This window comes from Lissotriton vulgaris, chromosome 4_1 (genome assembly GCF_964263255.1).
Source record: "Lissotriton vulgaris chromosome 4_1, aLisVul1.2, whole genome shotgun sequence".
NCBI classification, from domain to species: Eukaryota; Metazoa; Chordata; class Amphibia; order Caudata; family Salamandridae; genus Lissotriton; species Lissotriton vulgaris.
Genome location: NC_141691.1, coordinates 1674609907 through 1674637897, shown reverse-complemented (window position 1 = coordinate 1674637897; position 27991 = coordinate 1674609907). Strand labels below are relative to the sequence as shown.

At 43.0% G+C, this 27991-nt stretch overlaps 2 protein-coding genes across 2 annotated transcripts in view; both read right to left on the bottom strand.

The window, feature by feature from the left end:
• The window catches only part of LOC147724394 (carbonic anhydrase 2-like), a 161186-nt gene that overhangs the window by 61319 nt on the left and 71876 nt on the right, over positions 1-27991 (bottom strand). The window contains exons 3-4 of the mRNA XM_086965954.1: positions 21206-21324; positions 1765-1857 (exon numbers count right to left, since the gene is read on the bottom strand). Coding sequence (XP_086822080.1) covers positions 1765-1857; positions 21206-21324 — 212 coding nt within the window. The remainder of the gene's footprint in view (positions 1-1764; positions 1858-21205; positions 21325-27991) is intronic.
• On the bottom strand, positions 9938-11970 carry LOC147724395 (uncharacterized). The gene has a single exon (XM_086965953.1). The coding sequence runs from the start codon at positions 11968-11970 to the stop codon at positions 9946-9948; it is 2025 nt and encodes a 674-aa protein (XP_086822079.1). The 3' UTR covers positions 9938-9945.

The following is a 27991-nucleotide window of genomic DNA, read 5'->3' as shown; positions in this document are numbered from 1 at the left end:
GTGTGCAGAGTCCTAAGACCAGCAAAAATGGAAGAGGAAGGCACCATTTTTAGAGGGAGAGCACCCTAACACTGATCGGTCTAACAATCACTTTTTCTCTATCTCCCCATTCCTCCTCCCTCTTCCCTCCATCTCTTTCCACCTTCTCTACATTGAAATAGATCTTGATGAACCAACCACTCGTCATGTCTATAAAATCAATCGCACCCAGGATGCTCACTCATATAAGGGTGCCCAGCTCGGCAACCCTGTTAACATTGGAACTTTGAAAACACGGGCAAATGTATTTGTCAACTGTTTTTGTGATCTCCTAGTAGCTTGCCCTCGTGCTCCACAAAATCGAGTTTATTTTCGAATGCGGGAGAATCTCATGCAGTGAATACACATCTAAAATACTGCATTTCTTGGTGGATTCCTGATGACAGGGATTTGTGCATATATTTATATTTCCAGCAGTTTCAGTCCATATTTAAGTTTTTCTCAACTTATTAATGAAAATCTATATTTATTTTGGTGTCTGAAAAAAGGATGTTGCGACTAGTACATTATCACACTTTTGGGCATATTTACAGCAGAATGGAGAAGTATGGCATTAAGCAACATTGCTAACACCAAACTTCTCCATTCTAAAAATGCAGGGATGTGCCGTATTCACAAGAATGCGGTGCAACCCTGTGTTTCCCCTTGCACTGGCGCTGTGTTCAGCTGTGTAGCACCAACGCAGGCACCCTTGCACCATCGTGCAAGAGTGTCTGCATTGGGGAAAAGATTGTTTATGTCCAGGAAGGCCCCCCCTTACTGCACATAAACAATCTTTAAATGCCATTATGTAACTTCTATGTGTGCAGCTTAAGGCAGCAGACGTAGAAGTTGCAAAACAACATTTTTTTAAAATGATTGTTTATGTGCAGGAACGAGGACCTTCCTGCACATAAACAATCATAGGACATTTGCTGTTTTTATGTGTGCTTACCAAGGCAACACACATGGAAACAGCAAAAATGCAGAGAAATAAAGCATTTCTCCTCGCTTCGCCTGTTTAATACCAGGTTTTCACTTGTCTTTATTTGGGTGCTGCCTCCTATTTATGCTGCCCTTGTAAATAGAGGGCAGTGTCAATATCTATGGGTGTTGCGATGGAACGCCCACTACAACACTCATTGCCCTCCCCTTTCAGGCTAAATACAGCATCAAAGGGTGCCTTATTTACAAGGCAGCGTTAAGCCACATTAAGTGGCTTAACATTGCCTTGTAAATAAGGCGAGGACCATATCGCCATCACAACGTCACTGAAAGTGACAATGTGGTGGATATAGGGGCTTGAAAATATGCTCCAATGTTGTATGTTGCATTTTCATGCGTTAAATAACCATAAACAGTAAAATAAAATTATTTGAGAACATTAGCTCTGTCGTAACTATTGAAGCAGAATTAGGAATTCTCTACTCTATTTTTAAGTATCAGGATATGCAGCCATTAACCTAGCAGTTGTGTATTGATTGCATGGAAAGACTGAAAAGAAGACCTAATTTGTGTTTTATTTGTCTTTTAAAAATTTTAGGTGAAGATTTTGTTTTCTATGTGTAATTAAAAATCAGGAAAAGTGGAAAAAGGGGTCTTATTAATAATGTAATGCAAATATAAACATGCATATGTCACTGTAAATCCTCTGCATATTGGAGTTTTATCAGCATACATTATAGAGATGAGCAGTAAAGAAGCAGCATGTACATAAAAATGACAACCAGTACATAATTCACTAACCTCCAAAAAAAGAGCGATAACACCAACCCCATCTTTATGCTTTAAAGCTTCAACAATAGAGCCATATTTTGCATTCCAGTGAACCAAATGAAGCTAAAACAAAAGCAGAAATAGTGATTTTACATAATCTTTTCAGACAATCAAAGTGAATATAACTGTGTTCCTGTAAGTAATTTAAGAGAAACTCCAGAACATTTAATTAGGCAATAGTAGATTGTCTGACTTTGTTCCAGGTTGACAGATCAGCAGATCTAGTCTCAAACCAGGGGTGGGTGTTTCTTTTAATACACACTGTTAGTCAGGCAAAATCAGGAGCTTTCAGCATTCTTGACGTCACCCTAAGATTCTTAATTTCAATAGGTTAATGCAAGGCTTTGTAAAAAAGGCATTGGCACCCTCTGTCGAATTCCTGCTTTTGGATTCCCAGGAGTCTGACATCTTGGAACACAATACCATCAAAAAGGCCTTGACCCTCCTTTGGTCACCATGTATGATGTGCTAGGTGGACCTCTAGAGGACCGTATGGTGTGGTCAAATAAGGCAGTATCCGGGAGTGAGTGGCACCCTCAAGCAGGATGACAGGCCATCATACAATATCAGGTTGGTGGCAGAAGGTGAGTGGACCTCAAACAAGCCTTGGGGAAAGAGCCAAGGTAGGGTAGGCAGAAAGCAAGCAAGGAGCACCAATCCACTGTCATTACTCAACAAAGGTCAGGAGGTAGCACAAAACCAGAACAGACTAGAAATAACAACAACATGGATACAAAACAACAAGGTTACACTCAAAGAACTGGAAAATGAGAGTCTGGACAGTGGTGGTTAGGGCTGTAATGCAGGAACTGAGTGTTGCAGGTCAGACAGAGAAGAAACGCCAAACAGAACAATGGAAGACCTGCATCCAGGGCAATTTATGCAGCAGTATATTGGGAACAAGGTACCTAGCAAATACTTGGATGTATGGTTACTGTACACTCACTTCACTCGTCCTGTTTGCACTCCCTGCACCTTTGTATTGGTTTCCCTGCGTTCCCTCCATGTTTTTTTTCCACTTAACTGCATTGCTTAGAAAAGAGGGCACTGCTGTCTGTTTGGGCCTTCTACACCTAATCACACATACAATGTTTGCAGGTTGTAATATCCACCTTCTGCTGCCAAAAGCCTCTGAAATAATGTATTTTTTCTTTCTCTTTTTTTAAACCCTTAGGATCTTAGCAGTTTGCGGATCCAGTAAGATTTTTCAAACAATTCACGACTTTTGAGTCTTAGATCTTCAGAAATGGGCACATTCTTAACTTAAGCCGAAGAGACGTTCTGCTCTCAAGAGAACAACACACATAATCTAATGTGGCACGAGGGTGGCTCTGTGAAACCTGGTCTCACACATCATGCCACCCACAAGGCGCATGCTCCAAGACTCTGACTAGGAGCTTTGCATAGTAAATTGAACTCTTCTAGCTCTGTTTTAGACATGTTTAAAAAAGTCTCAGAGAGGGCTTGAGGATTCAGGAGATTTCAGTCCCAAAAACTGCTTATACTTGGGTCCTTATTTAAATAAAATGTGCCTATATTGGTAGGTGATTATAATTTCATTGGTAAATGCTTTATTTATAATCGAAAGTTAGCCGAAGAGCAATACTTACTTTAAGGTCAGGCTACAGTGGACATTGGAAGAACTGGAACATCTAAGCAATACATCATACAATTGATATGAATTATTTCTAAAATATATAATACTCTCCCTTCCACCTACTCCCAACTCTCTCTCATACACAAGACAAAAGACCAAACAGAACAAAAATAATTAAAATGCTTAAAAAAAGAAAGGGAAGATAAATAAGTGAAGAAAGTAACATGAATTACAATACATCCATACATGATTATATTTATATAAAATTCCAGAACCATGGTCCGTTGCTTTTTCTAAGAAAGGCTCAACACCTCTTGCATTTAGACATCCACAACTTGATTTAGTTTTTGACTTCCATAGCCAAAGTAAGCAGTTGTAGGCTAGCATTAAAGCTTTGAATAGAAAATCTTGAAAGGTTGAACATCTCAACAAATATTTCGTGAATGATGAATGTCTTGTGACCTGGTTTATTTTTTATTTATTTTTTTTTTTTTTTATTGACAAATTCATAGTTAATACATAAGATTCAAAAAGAAACAGAAGTAGGTACAGCAGATGATCACATAGCTTAATTAACAGAACAATTTATACAATATCAAGTGGGATAATAACACCAGAGAGGAAAGAGAAAAAAAATGAAAAATAAAAATAAAAAATGACAACAGAAAAATATAAGCAGATTAAACGATCAGGAATCTGAGAAACAAAAGAGATGTCCATTAATCATCGGCAGAACCTAATTGGCGAACCTCATTTGTGTACCATCTTGTAATCGGGTCCCAAATCTGTGCTCCTATTGCTTTCATTTTTCTCCCCCTAGTAGCATATATTGCGATTTCTTGTTTATAGATTGCAAGAAAGCGACTAAGCCACATATGAAAAGTAGGGGGGTCTACGTCTTTCCAGCGAGCTGCCAAAATGATACAAAGTACAGCATACCCCAGAAAAACTACCGCTTGCTCCTCTTTATTATGACCCAGTGAGCCATCGTGGCCTAGTATACAGAGAGTTAGTGAGTCCCTTATCTGACGTCCAAAGACCTGAGCCCAGAACTCCAACATCATGGTCTTTAACCGCCTCAACTCCGAACATTCTGAGAACATGTGAAGTAGATTGGCCAGTGGCTGTTTGCATCTTGGGCAGTTGTCGTCGGCCCGAAGACCCCAACCAAATAATTTTGCGGGTGTATAGTATAGGTTGTATACTGTTTTATAATATTGTGCTCTTAAATTTGAGGCTATAAAGTATTTTGTAGATAGCGCTAGTGAAAGATCGATATCCACATTAGGATTTGCCAGTTTTACAGCCCAAGATTGTTCTGTTTTTTCGATATCATCAGGGAGATTACCCATAAGAATCTGATACAGAGTCCCTATTCTTGTCGTTTTCTTACCAATAGCTTCAAGAAGTGGGAGTCTGTCTCGTATTATTATTGGAAAAGCATTGCGGATACATGACAGTATTTGAAAATATTTAAGAAAATCTTGCGTAGGAACACGATATTTTTCTTGAAAATATTCAAAAGATATAGGGATATTATGTCCTAATATGTCGCCAACTGTATTGATACCTAGATGTTCCCACCTCTGCGAGGTAGCATCATTAAGGGATGGGGGGATGATCTTACTATGCCAAAGAGGAGTATATCTTGTAAAATTGGGAATTGATAGGTATTTAGAGATTGCTTTCCAACCCACCCATGCGTCTAAGACTGTCTTCAATTTGATTTTTTTATAGTATGAAGGCTCTACCTGTCTTAAAAAGAGCCCTTTACACTTATCACCGAGACTAAGTTCATAGATCGATGGAATATATAGGTCTGGGGGCGTATAGGTATTAGTTTTTTTATCCGTAAGCAGGGGATCCATAGATTGCATCAGTGTTGCCCAGAGGTATAATTTTAGATTGGGGATAGCTAGTCCCCCTCTATCCTGTGGAAGCGACATTAAGCGGAGGGATCTTCTTATCTTTCCGTAGCTCCATATAAATTTAGATATAGCAGACTCAATAGTCTTAATGAAGTTATCTCCAGCTAGCAACGGGATCGCTCTAAAAAGGTAGAGGACCCTCGGGAAGATATTCATTTTAATATAGTTAGCCCTCCCAATTATAGATAGATGTAAGTTGTCTATTCTTTTGAGGTCTATTTTAATTTTATCAGTGAGGGGAGTGTAGTTCAAATGGATAATTCTCTCCACTTTAGTAGTAAGGCGTATGCCTAAGTATGTAGCTTCTTCAACTTTGAGAGCACTTTCATAATGGATATTATCAGTAGCTAACACCATGGTTTTGTCCCTATTTAACGAATATCCTGAATATGTGCCAAATGCCTGGGTAATTGATTCGATTTCCAGGATTGCCACCGTGGGGTTGTTAGTTACAACGGCAATGTCATCCGCATATGCCATGACTTTGGTGGAATATGGCCCTATTTTAATAGGCTGTATTAAAGGGGTCAAAAGTAGTTTCTGAATAAGGGGGTCTATGTATAGTGCGAACAGGATCGGGGAGCATGGGCATCCCTGTCTTGTACCTCTATGTACCTTGATAAGCTCTGACTCATTGCCACATATAGAGATTTTTGCACTAGGATCGATATATAAGGCTTTGATGGCTCTGATGAATTTGTATCCAAAATTCTTTCGTTCTAATATGTTCCAGAGAAACTGCCATGCTACTCGATCAAAAGCCTTTTCGGCATCGAGGAGAATCATCGCCATCTCGCCCCCCGTAGTTCCCATGATATCAAAAAGGGTAGTGGCTCTCCGGGTATGATCTGTAGTGCCCTTTCCGGGTATAAATCCGTGCTGCCAGGGGGATACGAGATGTTTGATAACCCCGTTCAGTCGGTTGGCTAGTATTTTTGAGTAGAGCTTTGAGTCAGAGTTTATCAGGGATATCGGTCTGTAAGATGATGGAAGCTGAGATGGTTTACCTTTTTTGTGAAAAATTATAATATTCGTTAGTTTCCAGGAGTCTGGTGGGGCGGAGTGATACTGCACTCCGAGAAAGAGATCTAACAATAACTGAATTATTTGTTTACCTAGGATTTTATACAATTCTAGGGGGATTTTGTTGGGGCCTGCCGCCTTACCATTGGAAAGTTCGGATAAGGCAATCTCTACCTCAGAATAGGTAATTTCTCTCTCGAGTATTATTTTAATCCTGTCATCTATCCTAGTATTTATGTCTTGGTCTGGGAGCCAGTTGTTCAAAAATGACGTGATGTCCGAGTCCGAATTTGTCAGATCGCTATGATACAATTTCTTATAATATTTTTGAAATATGTTTAGGATATCCTGCTTGGATGTATATTCCTTGGCTTCATATTCAATCATCTTTATATTGCCTTGTGATTGTTTTTGGCGTGTTCGTAATGCTAGGTGTTTGCCTACATTCTCCCCTGATTCATATAGCTTATTTTTGTTAGCTTGATAGGTTTCGGCTGCTTTTTGGATCAAGGTGTTATTAATTTCATTTTTTAATATCAGTATTTTTTTAGAGGTTTCAGATGTTGGGACCCCCTGGCCTATCTGAGTGGCATGGAGTGTCTCAAGATCAGAAAGTTCCTCCATGAGCTGTGTATTAATATTGTCTTCCCGCTTCTTTTTATTGGCGACAAATGAGATAGTTTCTCCCCTTATTGCCGCTTTAAAACAGTCCCAAACCGTTACTCGTGACGCGCTAAAGCGGTTACAATCGAAAAAGCCCTGTGCCCAATTTTTCATATGTGTTATGAATTCCTGATTAATCAAGAGTCTTCTGTCAAAGGTCCAATTACACTTTGGTTTAACCAATTCGGGGAGATCAAAGACAAAGGTGCGCGCATTGTGGTCCGAAATTGTTTTAGGGGACTTGATCATATCAATCATTACCAAGCCCTCTAACGATGACATGATGTAGTCGATCCGGGAATATATATTGTGGGGGTAAGAAAAGAATGTATGACCGTCCGTCTTTTTGCCTGACTGAACCCACATATCTAGTAAGTTATGGGTTTCCATTAATTGCCTAAGTGCGCTAAATACCTTTGGTTTGCGTCCTTTATAATTTATTTATTTATTTATTTATTTATTTTTACCATTTGTTGAGCGCGCTGTTACCGGGCGGTGTCCTGGCGCTGAAACGATACATTATCTCCAAGAGGCAAAGAAAGTTACTGGAGGTTAAAAAGCCATGTTTTGATATTTTTCCTGAAGGTCAGGAGATCATTGCTTTGTTTTAGGGCGAGAGGCAATTCATTCCAGATGTTAGATGCTCCGTGGAAGAAGCTACGGCCTCCCCAACGGGCTTTCCTAATACGGTTAGTCATGACCAGGCTTTTATTAGCAGATCTTAGTTGTCGCCCTGGTTTGTACAGTTGGAGGTGTTCTTGAAGGAAGGATGGACCTATTCCATTTACTGCCTTAAATACCATACAAAGAGCCTTAAACATTATACGTTTCCGTATTGGAAGCCAGTGTAGATTTTTTAATTCCTGAGCTACCGATGCAAACTTAGGTAGACCGGTAATCAGTCGGGCAGCAGCATTTTGTAGCGTTTGCAATTTGTTCAGAACTCCCTGCTGGGCCTCCAGATACATGCTATTGCAGTAGTCAAGGCGAGACAGCACAAGTGCTGTCACCACCGTTTTCCTGCTATCACTGGAGAGGAAAGGAAGAATTTTCCTAATAGTTTTTATTATCCAGTGAATGGAGGATGATAAGGCATTAGCCTGTGCTTTAAAGGAGAGTTGGGAGTCAATAATTACCCCCAGGTTTTTTACTGTAGTGGCTGGAATGTGTAGGGCTCCCATTTCGTGAGGCCACCAGTCAGGGGTCCAGAGATTGGTCACATTTCCAAAGAGAAGAACCTCAGTTTTAGAGGAATTCAATTTAAGGCAGTTCTTAGCCATCCATGAACTTACTGCCGTCATGCAATCCTGGAATCTGGCCGCAATTCCTTCCTCTCGCCCCGGGAGCAGAGATACCACAATTTGAGTATCATCTGCATACGATGTTAATTCGAAGCCAAAAGAACGAATCACCGGGGCGAGGGAGGTAACATAAACATTAAATAGGGTAGGGCTCAGGGAGGAGCCCTGAGGAACCCCTCCTGGAAGGGTAAAAGGGCTCGATTCAAAATCTCCCATGGCCACCACTTGTATCCTGTCTGCTAGGAAGGATTTCAGCATGGTCAATGCGACTCCTTGGATTCCGCAGCCCTCAAGACGGTCCAATAGAATGTCATGGTGGACCGTATCAAAGGCTGCGGATAGGTCCAGGAGCACCAGGACTGCCCGTCCTCCAGCATCCATAATTCAGAGTGAAACTGTTATTGATGAATACGCCTATATCTATGTTGAAATCCCCACAAAAAATTAAGGAGCCTGTCCAGGAGGCCAGTTCTATCTCTAACTCTTGGAAGATGGTGGGATCATCCATATTTGAGCCATAGATTGCGCATATTGTAAGACCGCATTCTAGTTGAGCTATCGCCCATCTGCCATTCTTATCCGCTAATCTGCGAGTCGGGGGGCCCATAATGGGTTTAGCTAAAATAGCTATCCCTCTAGTTTTAGAGGATTGGGTTGTGGCTACCAGCAGATTATATCCAGGTAATTTAAGTAATTCCCTATCAGCAGTTACAATATGAGTTTCTTGCAGGCAAAGTATGTCTACTGGATTCTGGCGTGTTAGTTGGAATAGTTGAGCCCTTTTACTTTTATCGTTTAAACCTGCCACGTTCCATGAACATAAACTCACTCTCCCCATTTAAAAAAAAATACGTTCAACCTGGTTTCCATATATCGACCAAATGAGCTGTAGCTAGCGTCAAAAATTATAATGTCTCTTGTTTCTCTGCCATATTTGTTGTAATCCACAAATAATATTTGCATATACTTTACTTTGCGAATGAATTTGTACATTTTTTTGCATTTTCCCCCACCCCCTTTCCCCCTCCCACCCCTTGACTGCCCTCCCCCACTCCCCCCGCCTCTCCCCCAGTGAGGCATTTAGACTCTAGCTAGAGTCTGTTGTGATGGAGAGACATCGCTGCCCAGTGTCACCCATATAGACTTATATCTTATAAAGTCCTTTTAGAGGGCATAATATAGGAGAAAATACATGATGAGAATAAAATAGAAAAAAAAAAGGAGAGAAAGAAAAAAAAGCAGTAGTGAGTAAAATAGAGCCAGAGAACTAAGAGAGCAAACAGTGTGACCCATTATAGAACTTTTATATAGAGAGCTAAAAAAATCCTGTCTGGAGAGTGTGATAAACATCAGTTCTATGTATATTTTGGTTATCGTTTAGTTAGAGGAATTAGATAGGACTTAGATAGCCCACATGCTAGCACCCTAGGGATTTCCTTTTTTTTCCCCACCTTTTTCTTCTTTTTTTTCTTTTTTTTTAAGAATATTTAGTAGCTAATTGGTGGCTATCTCACAAAGACGTTATCTAATTCATAGCCTTGACTAGGTGTGCTGTTTCCCTCTTGTTCCCTCTAGTTCCCTCTAGTCCCCCCTCTTTTTAAGGCAGTAAGGCCCAACGTTATAGTGAAAAAGTACATCTCTAGTTCATGCTGTCAAGAAAGTCTTTTGCTTTGATTTCTGAAGTGAAAAACTTAGCGTGGCCCTTATAGATGACTTTCAGAGTTGCCGGGTTATTCAGGTACACCTGGGCCTTTTTCTCCAAGAAAGGCTTAATCAGTTGACGAAGCCGCCACCTCCGCTCCACCGTGGTGTGGCAGAAGTCGGGTCTAACAAAATAGGAAATTTCACCTCTTGTCCGATGAGCATCTGGTCTTGCTTTCTCGGCAATAGCTTGGCGGAGGAGGAAATTTCCAAAGTACACTAAGATAGCCCTTGGATATTTAGACTGTTCCTTTGTGGCCCTTAAAGTAAATGGGGTTCTGTGGGCGCGTTGCACCTCTAGCTCCCAGTTCCAGGTGGAAAGTTCAGGGAGCGTATCCTTGAAAAGCTGGATTACAAACATACGCACATTTTCACCCTCAATTTTTTCCGGAACACCAAGTACTCGGAGGTTGTTGCGTCGCATGCGATTTTCCATTTCCTCCAGTTTCCACCTGACGTCTTTTAATTCAGCATCATGAGCACCTACTTGTTCCTTTACAGCAGTGGCTTCAGCCTCATTTACCACTATGCGGTCCTCCATGTCGGTCATTCTTGCATTTGATGCAGCCACTGATTTAGAGAGTTTGCGTACAACTCCCTGGACTTTATGAAGCGCTTGTTGAGCCCTGCGCCCATCTTTTGACGTCTGTTCCCTATGGGAGGCAATTGCCTGAAGCACTGTGTCCATGACAGATGTCAAGGTGGCATTTTGCTGATCAAAAAAAGGGGAACTATCGCTATGGGGTCTGGAGGGAGGATCCTGCATGCTAGTATGAGGAGATTGGGCCCTAGGGCGACCACTAACACCAAGGTGGCCTTTTTTCTTTTTTAGCACTGTGTGCCTCCTGTGTCTGCCCATAACTACGTCCGGATCACTATCTTGTGAGCTTGCATCCGTGTTTGTACAGATTTCTGAGTCAGATTGGGGATCAGAGAGAGAGTAGGAGTCTGAGTCGATGTCTTGGTCCTGAAGCAGTATAGACTCCTCCGCACCTTCAGAGATGGTAAAAAACTCTGATGGTTCCTTGTCTGTATCTGACACTAAGCCTGACCCCAATTTGAAGTCAGTTGAACACTGCCCATCATTTAGATGCTGCCGAGCGATGGTAGTCTCCTTACCCAAGCTGGACGTAACTGTCTCGAGGGGGGTTGTGCATGCCTGGGGATGCACTGGAACTGGAACTGATTCAAGAGAGTTAGGCTCGACAGGCTCGACAGAAGAAACAGAAGGAACATCACTGTGGAGGGTGTGCGTAGCCTGTGTTGGTTGAGGTACTGGTGTGGATGCAGGCCTTACCTCCTTACGAATCGATGCCAACCCTTGCTGAGAAGATACCAGCCCCGCTGATGTAGGTGCTATTTGCATTGTGGATTTTAATGGTATTAGTGGCATTGCCTCTGTGCCAGGTGGCCCCCCATCCATTTGGGCCTGTGTATCTGATTGTCGCTGTGCGGTGGTATCAGCTGCCTCTTCAGCCTCTTCAGCCTCAGTCGCCTCAGAAGGGGTCGGATCTGCCGATTTTCTGGCCTCTGCTGCCTCCGTCGGTTTTGAGCGTTGTGAAGCCTCAGGGACTTCAATGGGAACCACTGTACCGGGCTCCAAAGCAAACACTGCCTGGGGAGAGAGCAGCGAATCAGGGCCGGCGGGAACTGCGGGAGCGGCAGCAATCACCGTCCCGCTCTTTGCGTGGTGAACAGGGGAGGAAGAAACAGCTGCTCCGGCGGGTAGTTTTCGCAACAGGTCCACCACAGACGGCCCTGGCCCGGGCCCCGGTGTAACGGGAGTCTTTGCCAACTTGGACTGACCTCGATCTCTCTTGTGCGGTTGCTGTTCAGGGCAGGCTCCTTCCTCCGATACAGAGCCGCAGGCGCGCCTTGCCGCAAGCTTCTGTTCCCGGATAGCCTGTTTAGCCGCTCGGGCTTTGGAGGCAGCAGTACCCGATGCGGCATTTTTTGGTGCCATCTTTGCAGGGATACAGGCGCCGGTCCGGATGGAGGGACTCTCTGTACCTCTCTGTGCCTCACTGCCTTCGCTCAGAGCGCTTGGAGCATTTGGAAGACGGTGCCAGGAGAGAAGCCTCAGCAGCGCGTAACCGAGCACCGAGGCCACCAGGTGCAGAGATGGATGAGGCCGGTCTGCTATAGAAGGAGAATCAGATGCCAGGTAAGCTCCACGCATATTACTTCTTTCCTCCCGGATATATGAGTTCATTCATTCATTATATCTTTCTGCCACCAACGCGGATATAGGTCATTCTCATGTCATTCTCATAAAAAGGAGATAGCCCTTTCGGTTTTCCCAGGCACTGGGCAGAGGGTGTCTCACAGCGGTCTAGGGAGCCGCCGCCATCTTGCCTCCTCGTGGAAAGCGGATTTCAGTGAATAATCGACACTCCCATCATCTCCATCAACGTTGCGTTCTGTGACCTGGTTTAATGATCACAACCAATAGGAAAACACCGCCCTGCCCTACAAGAAGAATATCAAATTATCAACACCATTAATCTGAGATTTTATACGATCACCTCCATGTGTTTACTACTGTACCTAAGATGACTGTTAATTTGCCTAATGTCTACTTTAACAGCTTTTCAATTTGAGCATCAATTAATGCAAGTTTCTGCAATGAATAATCCACAGTAATACAATATTCTGTTTAGTGAGAGCCAATGATACTTTATTTTACCAGTCTCCAAAGATTTGGGTCGAGCTTATTTATAATGCTAATGTTGTCATTGGATGTGGCGCCCTTATCAAGAGTTGGAATGGGCAAGCAAACTAACTAGATGACCTTTGAGAAGAGAAACACATAAATGACTATGACAGTCCAGTAGCACATGATTTTCTGAGGAAAACGTAATTGAGTTTCCCTTAATGTAACTTTAGTGTTGCTAATCTTCAGACATTAGTTAAGAGCTTCCAAGTGGTGAGTTTACCAAGGAATACCGGCATTCATCTCCAATTGGTTAGCAAATATCACCAGGATATGACATTGAAATGGAAAATTCAAACAACAAGAAGGATAAGGGCCTTATTATAAATTTGGCTGTCTCTGAGCGGGGCCGCCACACTTCCAACCGCTCAGAGACCACCAAAGCCATTAAAAACCGCCCACCAGAGTACGACTTTTCTGTACTCTGGTAGGTAGTTTTTTAGCTGCCCCATGTTGGTGCCTTCGAAAAAGGCACTACAATGGGAGCGTCAAAGGCAGTTCCTGCAGGGCATGGACTATGAAGTCCATGCCCTGCAGGAACTGGGGATGCACACAGACAGAGGGGCACTACATTTGCCCCCGCCCCCTGCATGCACCCCATGGCGCAGAGGCACAAGGAGCCCCTGAAGGGCCCTTTATTTCCTCACCACCACACTTTTCATGGTGGTCACAAAGCCAGACACTGCAAGCCTTCTTTAAAGTTTTGCCCCAATTATCATGGAAATTAAAGGAGGAGAAATTAAGGATAGGACCTGCTAATAAGACCTGTTCTCAATTCACTGTATCCATACCTCACCAGTTCTCCTACAAAGGCCCTGATGACTGCCAGCATCTGCTCACATAGGAGAGTGCTATGGAATCCTATGCAGGCCCATCCAATATGCATGGGAGTTAACTTGTGATGTTACATGCATAATAATTGTTGGAATGGGTAAATGCGATGTCAATGAGTATGATGATGTGTGCAACCCTGACAGCAACAACACCAATACATGCAATGCCAACATTTGCCATTACCTGTGCCCATATGAAAATGATAATGCTCATAAGTACAATATCAAAATATGTCATAATCTATGGACACACAACAGTGATGATACCGTCAGTAGCAATGTCAATAAATGCCATAACCCATGTACAAAAGACAATGGTGTTACCAGTAAAAGCGATGTCATTCTATGTCATGATCTGGGGATGCATAACCATGTCAATATCAGTAAAAACAATACCAATGACAACTGTACACAAGCTATTGTGAATGTCAATAAAAGTTACACCAGTAACTGCCATATTATTTTTAGGAGTTCCAGTGAACTCATACCATTGATGTTGGCTTTACCCAAGGTGACCTTCCCATCAGCCTGAAGCCAGAGATACATGGTCAGACAGGCCCTGCCACCTCCACCCATGGCTATCAAATAACAGGTCCCAGGTGGGGTATCTCTTATACCAAAGATAAACGCATGAGACTTTCCTCAGATACATTCTTTTAAGACTCTCCCAGCTGCAGCGTTTAATTAAACCAACTTGTTCATGTCTTTCTCATTTCATTAAGGTAATTTCATATCCAAGCAACATAATGAAGGTGCCTGGAAGTGAGCACAGAGGCTACCTCCTTAGGGAGTTTTTTTGGTGCACAGAAAGGTTCAGGCACCAGCAAACACCTTCCTCCCACCCCTTCAGGAATAAAAGGCGTGTGTGCCTCATCAGGGGACAAAAACATTAAGAAAATAAAGGTGCTACCCTCAGGCAGCAATGAAACAATGACATATTTATACATCGTAAGGACATCCTAGCAACACCTTCTTATGATGTATACATACATTATTTGGATAGCGCAGGAGATAACATTTAATTTCAAAGAGACCTTCTGTTAGAAATTGGATTTCTGATTGACTGCGATATAAGCCCTGGTCAAGCAATAAACACAGCCGTAGTCAGGTTAAGGCACAAGCACACCCTAATTTAACATGTACTCATCCTATGGTAGCCTGGCACAGAGCAGTCAGGCCTAACTTTAGAAGTAAAATGTAAAGTATTTGTGCTACACTTCAAGCAGCTAAACATTAAAAACACTACACATAAAAAAATCCAAACTCAGAAAATTAGAGCTTAATTTTATAAATAAAACAAGGCCAAAATGGCCAAAATGTAAACCCGAGTTATGAGTTTTTAATAGAACAAACTGTAAAATAGAGCTTAAAAGCATAAAGTGTTAGCCAGGGATACGTGGTCCCATTGGATCTGGTCAAATCCAAAAGTTCAGAATGACTGGGAGGGAGCGTTGGTCGGATACAGTCCCAGAGTAGTCCAGCTGAAATTTTACCTTCTCAAGTTTTGTGCCAAGAGTCCCATTCATGGGGGAGAAGTTTGCCAGGAGCAAGGAGAGCATCACTGGTGATGGTCAGTGGGGTGCGAAGACCAGGCCAGGTGTCATTGGGGGAAGGCCTGGAGCCTTATGGTGGCGATTCATGACGGCAGATGATGCTTGCGATGCAAAGAGATGAACTTGCTGTGAGTCCAGGAGCTGTGTGGTGCCTGTTAGGTCCCTGAGGCTCAAATCAGGAGGCTAGCAGACTAGCCCTTTAAGTCCATCTCGAGTCCTGGGTCCAATGTGGGTCTCAGGTCCAGTTTCTCCTCTCCCGGCAAGAGGTCAGCACAGCAAGGCAGCAGCTCCTTCAGAATGGCAGTCTACCAGAGTGGAAGTCCATTCAGCAGCACAGCAGTCCATCTTCCTGGCAGAGTATCCGCAGGTCTAGAGGTGTATTGAAGTGGTGATGTAAGATGTCCAGTACGTATACCCAGTTGGGCCTTTGAAATGGGGGTGACTTCAAAGACAGGATTCTGAAGTGCTCATAGTCCCTGTCCTTCCTGCCCTGGTGCCAGACTCACTGCAGAGTGGTTTGCAGGCCTGTGTGTAGGGACAGGACATAGCCTATTCAAGTGTAAGTGAAGCAGGGTCTAGCTCTTCCCTCCCATCCTGCCAGGATGGCCCATCAAGTCACACCTAGGCTCCCATTATGTGTGGCTGTCGAGGAGGAATACCCAAAGCCCAGCTGTTGCCCACCCCAAACATGTGATCAGGGACAGGCAGCAGGCACCAAATGGCTCAAGTACGAAAATGCCTATTTTCTAAAAGTGGGATCTTCAGAAATCCTATTTAAAATCCTACTTACTTCCCGATAAGTTAGGGTTTTAAATTATGATTCTAGAGACACCAGACTTAGGGGTTTTATCTCTTCCCAATTGGAAATTACACTCACAAAATGTAATAAGGTATTCCCAATGTTATTCTTTGGGAGAGATAGGCCTTGCAGTTGTGAAAAATGACTTCGGGAGTTTTTCACTACCAAAACATGTAAAACTTAAAAGTACATTTCTTGCTTTTTAAATACATTGCACTCTGTCCTCTGGGCTGTCCAGGGCCTATACTAGGGGTGAAGTTATATGTATTAAATAGAAAAGTTTGGGTCTGGCAAAAGATGTATTTTGCCATATTAAAATGGCAGTGTAAACTGCACACATAGGCTCTGCAACGGCAAGCCTGAGACATGATTAGAGGGCTACTTAGGTGGGTGACACAAGCAGTGCTACAGGCCCACTAGTTGCATTCATTTTAAAGACCATAGGAACATGTAGTGCACTTTATTAGGGGCTTATAAGTAAACTAAATATGCTAATTGGGTATGAGCCCATATTACCATGTTCATGGAGAGAGCTCATGCACTCTAGCACTGGTTAGCAGTAGTAAAGTGATCAGAGTTACAAGGCCAACACAAACAAGGACAGAAAAGTGGAGGAGGAAGACAAAAGGTTTGGGGGTGACCCTACAGAGAGGGCTATTTTCCAACACCTTTTCAGTAAAAAGAGGAGAAGTAATAAAGTGAGAGGAATGTCTATGTTAGAACGTACTCATGGTGGACAAATGGGAGACTCTTTGAAAAATAAATAAATATAGAGATTAAGAGAACAATCTGCATTATAACGTATTTATGCAAGACAAATAAGTTCAAGTATCTAATAAATAAGGATTAGATGTAAGCATAAACATTATTTGGATAAAATACTTTTCGTGATAAGAAGGAAAAGAAATATAAGAGATCAAACAGTTTATACATATACAGATAAAGAACAGAGGGAGAAACAAAAAATATGTTTTTGACTAACTCCAGTAGGAAGATTATTTCCCTATGGAAACTAAGAAGTATGTATGACAGTATGGAAGACAGGGGTGACTGTATGTGGGCAGACGACAGGGATGTGATGAATCTGTGTATGCATGTGCTGAGCCAGCATGCTGTAAAGTCTTCAGTATTATTGCTGTCAGAATGTGATGAAGCATGGAATGTTGATGTCTGTGTGCTGGGTGAAGCACAGGGAGAGCATAAGGAGGAAAACTTTAGTGGAGTCATTCAGAATATGACCTAAAATGGGTGATTTTAGAAACATTCAGGTGATCGAGAAGTAAAGTTAAAGATAAATGGAAAGAGAAAAACAAGTGATCAATACTGGATTTTCCAATTACAAACTTTGGAAAATGTCTGAAGGACCATATAATGGGGGAGAATTGACTCACCATTAAGTATCTGATTTCCTGATGCGGTTAGTATAAAAAACATCTGAAAATATTTTTATCATTTTAATAATGTAAAGATGTAATTCACTTTTAAGTACCAGATACTTTCAAGTTCTAGCCAATGGGAAATATATGTGTTATATGAGAATCTCAACTTCCTTTTTAAACTCATGAACAGAATAATATATTTGTAAGGAGACATGTAGCAATTGATGGAGGTTGTCTTATAAATATCTGACATCTATTCAAGAAAGCCTCATAATTATCTATTTGAAATATGGATAAATTGATTTTCTTCTCATCCTTAACAACTTTATACTGAGAGAAAGGCTAGTTAGTTATATATAACATTATGGTTTATGAATATGTGTTGTCTATCAGAATAGCCTTAAGTTCCTAAAATTAGGGACGAAAGCCTAGTACTAAGAATAACCATTCACACCAATTGTAATTATTGCTTATCGTAGTATAAACAACATTCTTTGCTTAAATATTGTAACTCGAGACCATGGAATATGGCTGGAAGGGGATTTGTATTAGGGAACCATTAAAAAATGGTGCCTGCACTTTAAGAAACTACAAATGAGAAGTAGTGCCTATATAATGTATGATTGCAGTTTGCTAATGGGATTTGAAGTCCAAAGATGTAAAGGCACCTCTTTTTCTAATTGAAAATGTGTTGAATTAATAACGTACTGAGGATTGGGAGATTTTGAGTAAAGCAGTAATATTTACGTATTTTTATGAGATATTCGTCATGCATGCAGAGGTCAGCGTCTTCAAGGTACACAGTCACATTCACCATTTCAACTTTTAGCTACTTTGTGAAGGGTAAATAAATGACCTTATAAGCTGTATTAAGGTCTCTTTCAATGTAAAACACTCCATAATCAAGACTGTGGGCCTTATTCACAAAGGTAAACTGACACTTTTCTGATTGTTTGCTATTCACCAAGGTATTTTATTTGTTAGTAGTATCTTGATGGCTGTGGAATCTCCACACATAAAAATATAGGACTGTCCTAAAGATGCTACTAATAAAATAACTTCAAGAATAGCAAACAATTGTAAACTTACAGAAAAGCGTATGTTTACCTTAGTGAATCAGGCCCTTAGTTATCATTTTGTGATCATGCTTCCATTGTATATCGAGACTAGTAGTAATTAATATGTCATAAAAGGACATAATTCAAGCACTCCAGGAAAGATATAAGTCATTAGTGTCCAAAATGTGCAATTGTGTGGTCCGTCCCTGTTTTGAGTTATAGGTCTGGATGATGGAGAGTTAAACATAGAGTTACTCCTTACAAGTGATTAGTTGAAACATTGATTCCCCTACTTGGAAGTAGAGGGTGGTCATTCAGACAGATTACCAGCAATTGTTTGTTCTGTCTCCTTTTCATTGGGTGAGGGTGAGCACATAATATACTCACTAACAGATGCTAGATTATGAGAATCTCATGAATCAGTGTGTTAAGAGGCATTTAACGACAGTTTAGTTTGGGTGTTAAAAGGGAGTTCTGCCCTGGTGATAGGATGTAAATGATCTGTGCACAGTTGCTTCAAATGATATATGTAATAAATATTGTATAATTTTTAAATGTAAGAATTTTAAATAATAAACATTTTGAAGCTAAAAGAATATATGATTAATGTTCGATATTTGGATTATAAATCCACTCGGCAACAGCCCTTTCTTTCCATTTTAAATGTTATTATCCGCGAATCTCCTGAAGAAGTTGAATACAAGAAATACGACCTCACGGGAAAGCACCATCATGGATTTTTAGAACTAGCTCATCCGTAGACTATAGCTATTAGATAACCTAATTTAGTTTGGTACTACTTAGTTGTCTAACTTGGAGGACAATATGGGCCTCATTTATGAAAAGTGATGCATCGCTGCGTGAAAACAGCGATGCGTCACTTTTCACTGCGCCCTCCTTGCGACACCAATGATACGTCATATTTACAGTATGATGCATCATGGTGCAAGGAGTTACAGATACGTCAGTATTTCTGACATATCTGTATGGCGCAAAAGTGACGCATTGCTGGAGTGTGTCACAAAAGTGACGCAACTCCAGCAATGTGTTCTTTCACATGGGACAAGCCCCATGTGAAAGGGCCTGCGTCAGTCTTACACCTGCTGAGAGGCAGGCGTAAGAAATTGACGCATTTGTGTCTTAGAAGTGGTGCAGTGAAATCTTATAGATTTCACTGCGTCACTTCTATGACCCTTTCTCGCATCAGAACGCCCCCCCCTGTATACATTATACCTGACGTAGGTATAATGTAGCGCAGGGGTTTACCAAGTAACGCATCTACATAGATGCGTCACTTTGTAAATATGGCGCAATAAGTCGCATTTTTTACGCTGCTGGTGCATCACAAAAAGTGACGCACCGGCGGCCTAAAAGTGGCGCACAGCCTCATAAATGAGGCCCTATGTATTTATGATGTATGAAAGGAAAGCATGGATATGCCAGAGTGTGAGCAGATGTGTTATCAAGAAACAAAACACATTTTTGCTCCTTGATGTGTCGCATAACATTAATTGTTCAATAAGGATATCAAATGAACAGTATTTTGATAAAAATAGAAGACCTATGGCACTTTTATTGTATTTTTGATAGAGTTGGGGTTGGTTTGCACACAGTGCAAAAAACTTCCGGGAAGTAGAAAAGTAGTTTGTGGGTTAATATTTAGTGAATTATCAGAGGACTAAATGATGTAAGTATTGAATGTCTATGTAAGAAAGAGCAGCATACTTTGTTCTGTTCCTCCATACCTATGCTTTAATGGGTGGTGGCCTGCTACACAGTATCCCCCAATAAACCTCTGCAGGTTTGAACTGTTGGAATCCGGTGGGCACTAGTTATAGGGTTAGGTTAATTAAATTTAAAGGATCAAAATTTACTTCTAGGTCGTAATCATGGTCTTGTTGTGGGAGGGGGCTGCAACGTGAATTTTGATGCTGCAATGGGACACAGGAGGGGCGGGGGTGGGGGGGGGTGTTGCTGGTGCCGCTTGGGAACATGGTTCCAGCCCAAGAACTGCTGCCAGATCTGAAATCCGGCTGTTCCCACTCAGCACCAGTAATGCTTCTTGTCAAACTCACATTCACTTTAAATATCCCAGCAAGCTGAGAAATGGCAAAACCCTTTTTTGACCCCCTTGTCTTGTGCACAAAAACTACCTCATACTGAGTGCTACTGTGAGTTCACAATGGGGCCACGCACATTTTCAATAACATGCTCCACTGTGATAGTGCTTAGTCCCAGGTTTTTAGCCATGCATATTCCTGTGGCTATTATCATGGTCACACCAGTACACTACATGGAATACTGTGTGGTAAAATCAGTCGCCAAGCCCTTTCCTCTATGTTATTCGTCAATGTTGGGGGCGAGCAGCACCACCTAAAATGCAATATTGCTGAGAACATACGTGTTTCTAGTGGTGATTTCTACTTTGATTGCTGCTGGATCATAACCAGATATGAGAAACGTTTCACAGTAGGCAAACTGATGCAACTCGATTGCGCCAATATTGCTTGAAACAGAGTCTAGTAAATTGCCTTGTTTATGTTTACTCAGAATCCTCCTAAAATGATGCATTCAGAAGTGGATACCCTTAATGTAATATTCCGCCAGGAATCCGCTGTTTGTCACAGGAAACCACATATATACACACTGCACCACACTGAGGGGCATATTATCAAGAAAGGCGTTAAAATTATCGCTGCTTTAGCAGCAGGAAACTGCTGCTACAGCGGCGATAATGGGCTTGATAATATGCCCTTGAGAATTCCAATAGAAGCCCATGTTCACCCCAGAACATAGCCTTCTATGGGAATTCTCAAGGGCATATTATCTGCACTCTGCTCCTTATTGTAAAACTGGGCTGTACCTCTGCGGAGTGTGTCCGTCCGTCCACCGTGTGCTCCGAGCCCTGGCCGTCAGCTGATCCCCAGTGGATGTGCATTTGCCTCAGCCGGTAGACTCCGGGCAGTGGTCCACCAGTCAGCACTGAAACCAAACACAATGACATCCACTTAGTGTCAGACATTTCAAGAGCTTTGCCGTACTGCCTCGATCAAGATTTCTTCATTCAAATGGCATGGTCTATCCAGTGGCGTAGGGAGGGAGGTGCAGTGGGTGGTTTTAAACACATATTTTTGCCGTTTTGTCAAGCCAGGGGTAACAAGAAATTTTCCACACCGGGTACCACCTGATCTTGCTTCGCCACAGGATCTATCTATTGCTACTTTAAAGGTTCATGAAATCAAAGTCCTTTTATCAATTTTTCGTTGAGAAAATGTGTAAGAAAACAGTAAGCAACAGCTCAGCAGCTCATCAATGTACCTAGAAAGTCAATAATTTTGTTACTCATAGTAATATTTCAGAGGCTTGAGGGTTGCGTTGATGAGAGTCTGTCAACAAGCTGCTGCCCCGTGCTCACACCATGAGGCAACACTTGCCTCTTCAGCGGGAGGCTTTGGGTAATCTCTAGGCTCTCCTTCCAGCCACAACACTGAGTAATTACATTTACTTGTTAAAGAACTGTTCTACCAAAGACATACTTCTTGAAAGTCATACAAAAATAGTGACTATCTATATTCGTGGATGGGCTTCAACACATTACATTAAATCGGAAACCACTATTTCAGAGTACTGGGGGCTTGAATCGCATGTAAAAGTGTTCATTTCTGGAGATACAACTACTGATATCTTTGCATTCTATATGTTTTCACCTGGTTTGCTGTTTCACAAAGTCCAAGGTCAGGGCGGCTCTAGGCTCATGGCGGCCCTGGGCAGGGAGCATAGGTAAGGGGCCCCGGAAGAGGGGGTCCGGGCGGGGCGGAGCGCAGAGGCTAGTGAAATGGGGGGGTCAGTGTGTTTGGAAGTGGAACAGAGACGGCGTCCACCAAATCCCTGCCAGGGGCCACAATACACAAATATGTATCCATCCTCTGAGGATTATTATATTAAGGATATATATTGGCGTGGTGGCCCCTGGGGTTTGGTGGCCCTGTGCAGGTGCACAGCTTGCACATGCCTAAGGTCGCCCCTGCCAAGGTGCAAATGAATAGAATGGGGATCATTATTCACCTAATTATTTGTGATTTACTTTCTACATTAAAAAGCTCTTTAGAAAACGTGGTGCTGGACCCCTCTGTCTCAGGAAACTCTAGACCAAATGCTAAGGCAGATCCTTGGCAATTCAGAAAACAACCCCCCCCCCAATCTAGGACCTCAGTGCTCAGTGGTTGAGGTCTGTGACGAGCTGGAGACAACTATGGACAGAAACCTGTAGTTATACTTCTGAACCTGTTTGGTGCTTTTCACCTCATCAATCACACCACTTACATTAACAGACTAATCCAAAAGGGCATCAGAGGAAAAGCCTTAGAATGCACTATGCCATTAATCTCTATATAGACTCTTCATTTAGTTATGCCACAGGAAGGACCACCACTCTTACCTCCTCGTCCGTCTCCCTCGCCGCAGTAAAAACATGATGAGCTTTAGTCTCCCTACTGAAACTTCCACTAAAATGTTAGTAAACTAGTTTCCATCCCTCCAATATGGCCAACTTCCTCTTCCTCCATGCACTATAAAAAGGAAGTGCACCCAGAGCTCCACCTGTTTTTTTTGTTTCTGCAGTGACATTTTCGAGTGAAAATCAAGTTATTGCAGGCAAATGGGAAAGAGGTTGTGCAGTAGCTGACTCATATTCCACAAGGTACAGTTATTGCTAAAGCATACTTGGGCCTTGTTTTATTTTGAGGGCAGTTAATAATTGTGCAACCCTATTTTTGTTTTCTGTTAGAGGATTTCCAATGTCCCCCGTAATGTGCTCTCCATTACCTGGGCTTCAGCGAGGCTGTGAGGAGTGAGCTTCTGATGTTCCTTGGGTCTACACTGAGTGGCCAGAGGTAGGGTGTGTCGCGTAGCAAGCGCTGTGCTCTGCTTGATCGAGCGCAGCCAGGTTGTTCATCGTCAATTCTGGTAGTGTGCGCAAGCAGTGCAGTCATTTTTTTTTACACCCTGAATATACACGGTCCTCTGGGGCCCTTTGGATTTATGCTGGTAGACGTAAGGCATTCTGGGGAGGTTGCTTGGCAACAGTGTCGCTTTTAGAGTGTCAAGGGTGATGTAAGCTGGAATATTTTCCTGTATTTGTCATTGATTTTCTGAATTGCATGATGGAAATTGGTGAAACCATGGGTTCCTGAGGCAATTCCTTTCTTATTGGCTATCCAGCAGATGATTCAGACAGCAGTGGCAGCTGCCTTTAAGGAAATAGATAACAGAACAGATGATGAATGGAATGCTGAACAAACCAAAAATTTACCCTCACAAATCTGGGTTACATCCATTGTTTTGTTGCACACCATGACATTTCAGTTTAGACCCAGCCATATGCAAATCAGTCTTGACCATGGGAACAACCCAGCCAGAACTGCAAGGCCAGGTCCCCCCAGGACCAGGAACAAAGAATCCTTAGACTGGTTTCGAGGTATCACTCCTTATCGACCAAGCTAACTTGAATCTGGTGTCATAGTGAGCACAGGACAAACGTTTGGGCATGCTCTTTCACCTTAGAGCGAAAGACAAAAAAAGAACAGATGATGGACAGAATACTGAATCAAAGAAACATTAACCCTCAGTCACAGATTTTGCTTAAAGCCATTCGTTTTTTGCACGCCTTGCCATTCCAATTTAGACCCAGCCATATGCAAATCATTCTTGACCCTGCTCTCCTTGGGAGCAGTCCAACCTGAACTGCCAGGCCTGGTCCGCCCAGGACCAAAAACAAGCATCCTGGGACAGGTTTTGGGCGGTCGCGCTCGGCATGACACGCGGTGTCGCACGGGGATGGGGCATGCAGGGGGGATGTAGTTTGATCTAAAATAAAAAATAAAAAGTTAACTTACCTTTGCCAGCCAGGTCCTGCGTTGTCTTGGCTCCGGCTTCTGTTCTCTTGCCTCCGACAGGAACAGGAAGCAGGCACCCCCCACTTCCTTTCCCTAAGCCAATCGCAATGCTGCAATAGCAGCATTGTCATTGGTCAGGACGCCGACCAGCCAGGCGCCTATAAGTTTTCTGCACGCCAGGCCATTCTAGTTTGTACCCAGCCATATGCAAATCAGTCTTGACTTTTCTCCCCATGAGAACAGTCCAGCCCAAACTGCCAGGACAGGTCCTTCCTGGACCAGAGACAAACATCCTGAGACTGGTTTCAGGGTATCACCCATCATCAGCCAAGCTAGTTTTAATCTGGTGGCATAGCGAGCATGGGGCCCACATCTGGGCATACCCTTCCAACTTAAGGCAACAATGCAAAAAGAACAGATGATGGACAGAATACTAAACAAATAAAACATTCACCCGCAGTTATAAATCTGGGTTAAAGCCATCGTGTTGTTGCACGCCAGGCAGTTCCAGTTTAGACCCAACCATATGCAAATCCGTTTTGACCCTACTCCCCATGAGAATAGTTCTCCCTGGACCAGAAACAAGCATCCTGAGACGGGTTTCAGGGTATCACCCCTCATCAGCCAGGCAAGCTTGAATCTGATCGCACTGTGAGCACGGGAACCACATATGGGCATACCCTTCCCACTTAGGTTGATAAATGAAAAAATAACAGATGAAGGATGGAATGCTGAGACCTGGGTTAAATCCATAGTTTTTGTGCATGCATCGCCATTCCACAGGCACCCATATCAGTTATTTTTTCAGGGGGTACAACTTCATAGCGGAGGGTAAAAAGGTGCAGACGGAAGGGCAGAAGGTGCAAATAGTCCACAGTGAGAGGATCTGTGGGACAGGGGTTGCCATCTGTGAGTACAGATCACCCCAAGACTGACCCTGGAGTGACCACTTCTGATCAAGGGCTTCATAGATACAGAGGGCAGGACCTTAAGGGGATGGATGTAACACCCTGGAAATCCTGGCTTGCCAGGCACATGTTCAGCCTAAGAGTACAGACCCTGGGTTGAAGGATTAGTTACAGAATTTCACCGCTGAAATGGTGGGAGGGAGAGTGGGAAAAGGGTGCCAACCAGCAGGGGGTACTGCCCCCCCCCCTTTAAAAAACCTCAGAGGTCAGATAACCATCAGGAGCCCATAGGGAACCTCTTGCCAGGCTTGAGTTTGGAAGAGAAGCTTACCCAACAGCCCAGTTAGAGCCGCCACCTAGCAGTGGATGACCTGCGGCCTGGCTATTGACACTGACAGCTGTCAGTGGCCTCAATTGGTTGTTGTCCTTATGGACAGAATTTTCCTTATGTTGGGACTAGAAGTCTGGTCCAAGGGGTAGAATGGGCCACATCACGTTGTTGGCCATGATAGTACTGTCTGCCTACTGGGGTGTGTCTATGAGCAAGTTAAAGTTAAGTGCTGCACAGATAGGGGCCACAGGTGAGGAGGAGGGTTCCCTGTGGGTTGGTTCAGTGCCCCAGAGAGTATAGATAGAGGAATCCACAGAAAGTTCAGCAAGGCATAGACCTGACAAGTGCCCATAGTAGTAGGTCATTGTCCAGATTCTTATGCCCTAAGCAGGGATGTCCAACAAGGTATTGATTAGTCTACCCTTGATGTAGGCTGCAGGGGTTGAGTTTGAAAATGACGCTCTCCTCAGGTTACCCCAAGCCTCTTGCCGGGTCCAAAGCTTCTTTTTTAATACATATAAGTCACCCCAAAGGTAAGCCCTTTATAGCCCAATGGCAGGGTGCAGTGTATTTAAAAAGTAGGACATGTACTTCTAACTTTTACACGTACTGGTAGTGAAATCTCTTAAATTAGTTTTCACTACTGCAAGGTTTATCTCTCTCATAAGATAACATTGGGACTACCTTATTTTATTTTATAAGTGTAATTTCCAATTGGGAAGAGATAAGACCCCCAAGTCTGGTGTCTCTGGAATCACAATTTAAAATCACAACTTATAGTAAATTCTGATTGTAAATTGCAACTCTGAGGATGCCATTTTTAGAAAGTTGGCATTTCTTACTTTAGGCATTTGCTTCCTGCTGACTGTCTCTGTTCAGTCTGAGTTGGGGGACAGCTGTGCGTTGTGTATTTCCTCAAGAAAGCCACACACAAAGGGAGCTTAGGTGTGATTTGATGGGCCATTCCGGAAGATGGTAGGGAGGAGCTGGGTACCTCCTTACACTTATAGGTTGTGCCCTGTCCACACACAAAGTGCTGGATACCCCCCCCCTGTAGTGAGTCTGGAGTCAGGGGCTGGACTGCTGATTTTGACTGCTGATTTGCTGGACTCCAGCCTTGCTGTGCTGCCCTTCTGCCTGCTGCTCCCTTGCCTGGGTGAAATGGACTGGACTTGCATTGCTTGAACCCCGAGGTACTCCTAGGGCTTGCTGACCCGTCTCTTGATTTGAAGTCTCAGGGGCATACAAGACCTCCGTCCATCCTAATACTGTATTCGGACTCTGCAATCTGTAAGACTTCCCTGCCAAGTCATGCCACCCCAGTCCCAGACCCTTGGAATTGTGCCGAAGGTGTTTGCTCCAGCAGAACCAACATATCCTCTGCTGCATGAGCAGAATCAATGCATCGCCACTGTTGCTGGTACAGAAGGGGTGAATTGCCCCCAGAACCAGTGAATCAGCTTTGGAACCGCCACTGCAGAACCAAAGCATTGCCACCCCTGCGTGGAAAAGATCAAAACATTGCGTCTACGGCATGGAGAAAGCCACCATATTGCCTTCAGAACTGTCACAGCTAGGAACTGATGCATCGCCACTGCTGCGTGGAAAAAGTTGATGCATCACCTCTACTGTGTGAAGAACACCAATGCATCACTCAGCTGCACCCTGCATATTCATATTGACAACCAGGATTAATGTACTTTTGTTCACTGAGTCCCTGTATCTGGCCAGTGCTCCATCATGGTCGGCCTGAACTTTTGACTTTGTTCCTGTCCGACATGACCAGATATCCCAAATAATCACTTTTTTACTGTATATTCTTTAAAAAATTATATTGCAAGTTCTACTTATTTGATTTTTGGTGTTTCGGTCCTATTTTACTTATAAAACTAAGATCTATTTTTCTAACCTGGTGTGGAGTCTTTTTGTGATGTTTTCACTGTGTTACTGTTTGGAGTGTTGCACAAATACTTTACACAGTGCCTCTTAAATAGCCTGACTGCTATGTGGCAAGCTACCAAAGGTTAATTCAGGGTGTGTGTGTGACTTGCCATGACTAGGATTGCAGTTCCTACTTGGACAGCGTGCATACCTCTGCCAACCAGAAACCCAATTTCTAACAGGCGTAATAAAGCATTTATCTGAGCCGGCAGAAAGTCAATGCTTAACCCCTCAAAACTTCATGCAGGCACAAGAGTGGGAGGGTCTTCGTCTACTGGATATGTATGTCAACTACCTTGCTCGCCACCTCTTGCAGCTGGGATACTATATGTCCTCTGCCATGGATCTGCCCTTCTAGGTCTCTATAGAAACCTTTGTGGTGCACACATAACCATGCCTAGTTATACTGTGCTGTTCCCAACCTCTCCCATTAACTATGTACCCTCCCAGGATGATGACAATGTGGACATTCTACAGATATGCACTCAGGAGCCAGGGCATAAATTGTCAGCTTTACCAAGAAGCACCACTCTGGTCTAACATAGCTCTTAAGATAGGCCATAACAGTTTTTACT

Bases quoted from the DNA above. Each gene is read 5' to 3' on its own strand.
- LOC147724395 (XM_086965953.1), bottom strand. From the start codon at position 11,970: ATGGCACCAAAAAATGCCGCATCGGGTACTGCTGCCTCCAAAGCCCGA.